We start from the raw sequence: 6,000 nt of genomic DNA, 5'->3' as shown, positions 1-6,000 counted from the left end.
TAGTTGTGTATTTGCATTTCCATTTCACACTCACATCACCAACAGCCGACATGGACATCTAAAATCTCCCTGATGAATTTGTTGCTCAGTGACATCCAAATACTAGTCCACATTGAAAGTCACTGATCTCTGCTAACCAATCCATTCTGTTATTACTGCTTCTCCACTGACAACACACAGTCGCACTCGGGAGGGACAACCCCTTAGGCTTGAAGTTGCGCATGCTAAATAATCTGGTGTTGTTCTTGCATGCCTGGCGTCATCCGATGGTGATTTGGGTCTTAATGGGATTGACTGTCAACAGTGATGAGTGCTGGCCATGTGGTGATCATCAGATGCTGTAGGCAAAGCTCATGTCTGCAGCAAGCCTGGCTATCGCCAGATTGTGCTGACGCTTAGATGAACCTGATGACTCTTTTGTTTTACTCTTTTCAGTCTCCACTTCTAGGTGTGGAGCAAGCTGTTCTAGATCTGGCCCATTAAGGGTTGCGGTAATATTCAGCCAATTATTAGAAAAGGTGACAGTGGGATAAATGGGAGATCCCAATTGGGAATAAATGGGAGAGGACTGTCAGCTCCAGCATACACTTCACAACCAAGGGACACCTTCCAAAAACCTTGGTCAGAACTTTGTGACTGGAACCACATTAATTTATTTCTGGGACATCATCCTTCGTTGAGGATGTTGTCTCAGCCAAAAACTGAAATGCTGTGTAATGCTCCCCACCCTCTTTCATACTGGTGGGTCCTTCTTTCGTGACATCCAGTGGTCAATTATGCATAACATAGGGATGTCCAGATACTGTCAATTAGATATTGTATGTATAAGATGCCACTCATGGTGAACATGTGAGCCAGATACTAACCCGGCAATAAATAGATTAAAAGTAGACTATAGTTGGCAGCTTATGACAATATAGATATTTAATAAAATGACGTGTTTGCTAAACAAAACGTTTCTGTGCAATTGAAATTATTATCACTGCATCATCATTTGTGAGAGAAAATACGACTACAATTAAAGTCTCTGATGAATCCAACAGAGCAGATCATACTATTATTTTTTTTACTGAAATTAAGGCAAGGATCTCTAGATTTCACTGTAATCCCCTCTCATCTTTAATTCACATTTTTGAAAATTCTCTCCCAATGATCATTAAAATATGACTGTTTCTTAATGGGATCGACTGTCAACAGTGATGAGTGCTGGCCATGTGGTGATCATCAGATGCTGTAGGCAAAGCTCATGTGTAAAATGGAGTTTTCTTGGTGCTCGAACCAGTACATTGCTCAAAGAAAGAGTTACACAATTTCAAAAATATATACAAACTTTTATTTCATTATTCCAACAAGTAGATTATTTTACAGATTCCGCGTTGCTCAACTTTAACAATTGTGGGATGTCGTGTTCCTTTTAACGAAATGACAGCATCTTGCTCCTCCACATCTTTTGTAAGATTTGTAGGGATGAACAGTTCCTCAGTAGTAACAAAATATTGGGCAGATACTTCCGGACTCATCTGTAAAGACAAAAAAGGTTTGTGAAGATGAACAACCGTACCACAGAAAATTATAATATCATGCACAAAAAGTAATTCTGAAAGTTCTCATAATTTTAATTTTCTGTATTTACCACTATCACAGTCGGCTGCTATAATTACGTCAAATTTAGACATATTTACATTTGATTTATCAACCAACTCTGTTATAATGTTTATATAGATTCTTACAATAACCAGTAAATGTAGTAAATACAGTACAATAAACTTCAGCTTCTTAAAGTACGGTGCGGTTGATTGAAGTTCTCAGATTTATATGATGTAAACTATAGCTAGTTTGAGACTCTCCAAACGACAAATTTGTGGCTGTGATGTATAAGGGGCAGTCAGATGAAAACCAAATACCCGCCACAACGAGATCATGGAATGGTTACATTCAGAAGTAATTACCACACGCATTAAGAGATTTATCCCACTGGGAGACGAGACGATCGAGTCTTGTTTCGTAGAACGCGGTCGGCCGCTGACGGTTCTACCCCCCCCCCCTTCCCCCCCCCCCCCCAGCATTCTGACAGCCTGAGGACTAACGGCAAAGCCGACAGTGGAAGCATCCCAAAGAAACCCAAACCTATTCACATAAGCTCAAGTAAGGTCATGATGACCTTTTTCGACTGCAGGGCCGTCTGTTCGTCGACGACCTCGAACATGGAACCACTATGTGATCAAAAGTATCCGGAGACCTGGCTGAAAATGACTTACAAGTTCGTGGCGCCTTCCATCGGTAATGCTGGAATTCAGTATGGTGTTGGCCCACCCTTAGCCTTGATGACAGCTTCCACTCTCGCAGGCTTACGTTCAATCAGGTGATGGAAGGTTTCTTGGGGAATGGCAGCCCATTCTACATGGAGTGCTGACTGAGGAGAGGTATCGATGTCGGTTGGGAAGGCCTGGCACGAATTCGGCGTTCCAAAACATCCCGAAGGTGTTCTTTAAGATTCAGGTCAGGACTCATTGCAGGCCAGTCCATTATAGAGATGTTATTGTCGTGTAACCACTCCACCACAGGCCGTGCATTATGAACAAATGCTCGATCGTGTTGAATGATGCAATCGCCGTCTCCGAATTGCTCTTCAACAGTGGGAAGCAAGAAGGTGCTTAAAACATTAGTGTAGGCCTGTGCTGTGTTACTGTCATACGCAAAACAACAAGGGGTGCAAGCCCCCTTCATGGAAACACGACCATAGCATAACACCACCGCCTCCGAATTTTACTTTTGGCACTACACATGCTGGCAGATGACGTTCGCCGGGCATTCGCCATACCCACATCCTGCAGTCGGATCACCACATTGTGTACCGTGATTCATCACTCCTCACAACGTTTTTCCACTGTTCAATCGTCCAATGTTTACGCTTCTTACATCAAGCGAGGCGTCATTTGGCATATACTGGCGTGATGTGTGGCTTATGAGCAGCCGCTCGACCATGAAATCCAAGTTTTCTCACCTCCCGCCTAACTGTCATTGTACTTGCAGTGGATGCTGACGCAATTTGGAATTCCTGTGTGATGGTCTGGATAGATGTCTGCCTATTACACATTACGACTCTTTCAACTGTCGGCGGTCTCTGTAGTCAACAGACGAGGTCAGCCTGTACGCTTTTGTGCTGTACGTGTCCCTTCACGTTTCTACTTCACTATCACATCGGAAACAGTGGACCTAGGTATGTTTAGGAATGTGGAAATCTCGCGTACAGACGTATGACACAAGTGACACCCAATCAGCTGACAACTTTCGAAGCCCGTGAGTTTCGCGGAGCGGTCCATTCGCCTCTCTCACGATGTCTAATGACTACTGAGATCGCTGGTGTGGGGTACCTGGCAGTAGGTGGCAGCACAATGCACCTAAAAGGGAAACGTATGTTTTGAGGGTGTCCAGATACTTTTGATCACTTAGTGTATGTAGCGCTATGGAGACACTTTGCAGAAATTGCGATGCGCCCTAAAGAAAAACGCCCACGAGAGATGTTGGACGGAACTATTCTGCAGCACAATAATGCCCGTCCCGACACCTCAATCAGATGAAGGCTATGATTCAGTGGTTTGATTGGGAAACACTGCAACCTCCCTCGTACAATGCGAATCTTTCATCCTGTGATTTTCACATCTGTAGAGAACTAAAGAAGGGGATGCGTGGATGTCGGTTTCAGTCGGACGAGTGGGTGCAGTTGTGGATCCGTTAGCGGCAGACCGCGTTCTACGAAACAGGAATTAATCGTCTCCCAGCGGGATAAATTCCTGACCTGTGTAGCGATTACTTTTGAATGGAACCATTCCAAGGTCCCATTGTGGAGAGTGTTCAATTTTCATTTGACTACCTCTTATACTTTTGAAGATGGTTATCCTTTTGTAACGCAGGTACACATTCTATAAATACAAAAAATACAATGACTGAAATAGAAAGTGTTACCCCACGAAGCACCAGTCCGATATTTACCAAACATTGTAGAGATCTTCATCTCATAAAGGGTATTAAATTACTAAACTTTCATTCCATTCAGAAACTGATGTGCATCAACAACATCCTTATGAGGTTTGACCCTCATGGGTACGAATTCACTCTTCAGTTCATTGTGGCATGGAACCAAGCAGCCTCCGAATGTCATCTTTAGAAATATCCAGCTATTTCTGAAACTCATGCTGTGTCACTTCATGGAGCCTGCTGTCTGAAGGTTTTAATGAATGTATAAGTCCCGTCGCATTCCAGATGTGTTTTATCGATGACAAACGAGAGGACCGGGAATGCCAGTCAGGGATCCAAATACTCTTTCTGGAATATGCCCTTTAGTACCCTGTTCATGAAGGCTGTGACAACAAGGTTTCCTATTCTTGCCACATACTTGCGATCATTCAGCCTCCCTTCAACAATTACCAGATCAATCCTGTTGTCATATCCAACAGCTCCCCAGACGATGATATCAACGGTTGGAGTGGTGTGAGTCTTACGAACCGCTGCCTCCTGTGACCTTCCACCAGGTCGTCTATGGACTCGGAGGCGCCGATCTGCAGCCACAAACAGAGTGGGACGCATCACTGAAAACCACAGAATGACGTTTAATGTAACGAATGGCTCTATACCATGAATGTCTCTGTTGTTAATGGCATACTATCAGCGGTAAACGACGCATGGCGACTCTAGAGCTCAATCCAGCATCGAGCAATCTCGTTTCCCGACGGTTCGTGCTGACACCCTGCCTGTGACCCCTTCCTGGATTCCATCTCTTCTGAGATGGTCGAACTGTTGTATCTGCCTGGTGGTCGTTTCTTCCGTACACCAGGCAGACCATGCTGGTAGCTGCCCATGTCCCAGACACGTTTATGCACTCGAGTTGAGCCTATATAACATGATTTTGCACTCTTAAATATAATGTTGAGTCAGAAGTATATATACCAAGTTACTCTTTAACAATCGTGTTATAAGATTAAACAACTTCAAACACAATAAATATAACCAAAAAATTGAAAAATATTCCGAAAAAGAAACCTGTGTATATGTACCACAATCTCTCCTATGAATATTTAACTTCCTGTCGACGACACGTTTAGAGACAAGCACAAAAAGGGGGATGAAGTGTGACCAAGTGTTTCTAAAGAAGGCACTCTGGCAGTCTCCTTTATTTCATAAGCAAAACCACGGAAAACCGAAACATAGATGGCCAAATAGGGATCTGAAAAAATGGTTCAAATGGCTCTGAGCACTATGGGACTTAACTTCAGAGGTCATCAGTCCCCTAGAACTTAGAACTACTTAAACCTAACTAACCTAAGGACATCACACACATTCATGCCCGAGGCAGAATTCGAACCTGCGACTGTAGCGGTCGCGCGGTTCCAGACTGTAGCGCCTAGAACCGCTCGGCCACTACGGCCGGCAGGGATCTGAAACTCGCCCACCTTGAATGCAAGAAGTTTCTCGAGAGGGAGAACACAGGCATTGGCACTGGCTAAGGTCGTGATGAAGAATTAGTAGCAGAATTTACTTGAAAAGATTTGACATATACAGGGTGTTACAAAAAGGTTCGGCCAAACTTTCAGGAAACATTCCTCACACACAAAGAAAGAAAATATGTTATGTGGACATGTGTCCGGAAACGCTTACTTTCCATGTTAGAGCTCATTTTATTACTTCTCTCAAATCACCTTAATCATGGAATGGAAACACACAGCAACAGAACGTACCAGCGTGACTTCAAACACTTTGTTACGGGAAATGTTCAACATGTCCTCCGTTAGCGAGGATACATGCGTCCACCCTCCGTCGCATGGATTCCCTGATGCGCTGATGCAGCCCTGGAGAATGGCGTATTGTATCACAGCCGTCCACAATACGAGCACGAAGAGTCTCTACATTTGGTACCGGGGTTGCGTAGACAAGAGCTTTCAAATGCCCCCATAAATGAAAGTCAAGAGGGTTGAGGTCAGGAGAGCGTGGAGGCCATGGAAT

The 6,000-nt window shown here is 44.0% G+C and overlaps 1 protein-coding gene across 1 annotated transcript in view; it reads right to left on the bottom strand.

The window, feature by feature from the left end:
* Positions 1 to 1,344: 1,344 nt before the first annotated feature.
* The window catches only part of LOC124596151 (phosphatidylinositol 3,4,5-trisphosphate 3-phosphatase and dual-specificity protein phosphatase PTEN), a 237,765-nt gene continuing 233,109 nt past the window's right edge, over positions 1,345 to 6,000 (bottom strand). The window contains exon 10 of the mRNA XM_047135173.1: positions 1,345 to 1,520. Coding sequence (XP_046991129.1) covers positions 1,480 to 1,520 — 41 coding nt within the window. The 3' untranslated portion in view covers positions 1,345 to 1,479. The remainder of the gene's footprint in view (positions 1,521 to 6,000) is intronic.

The sequence above is a fragment of the Schistocerca americana genome, chromosome 2 (assembly GCF_021461395.2).
Source record: "Schistocerca americana isolate TAMUIC-IGC-003095 chromosome 2, iqSchAmer2.1, whole genome shotgun sequence".
In the NCBI taxonomy this organism is placed as follows: Eukaryota; Metazoa; Arthropoda; class Insecta; order Orthoptera; family Acrididae; genus Schistocerca; species Schistocerca americana.
This window is presented reverse-complemented; position numbering and strand designations above follow the sequence as displayed.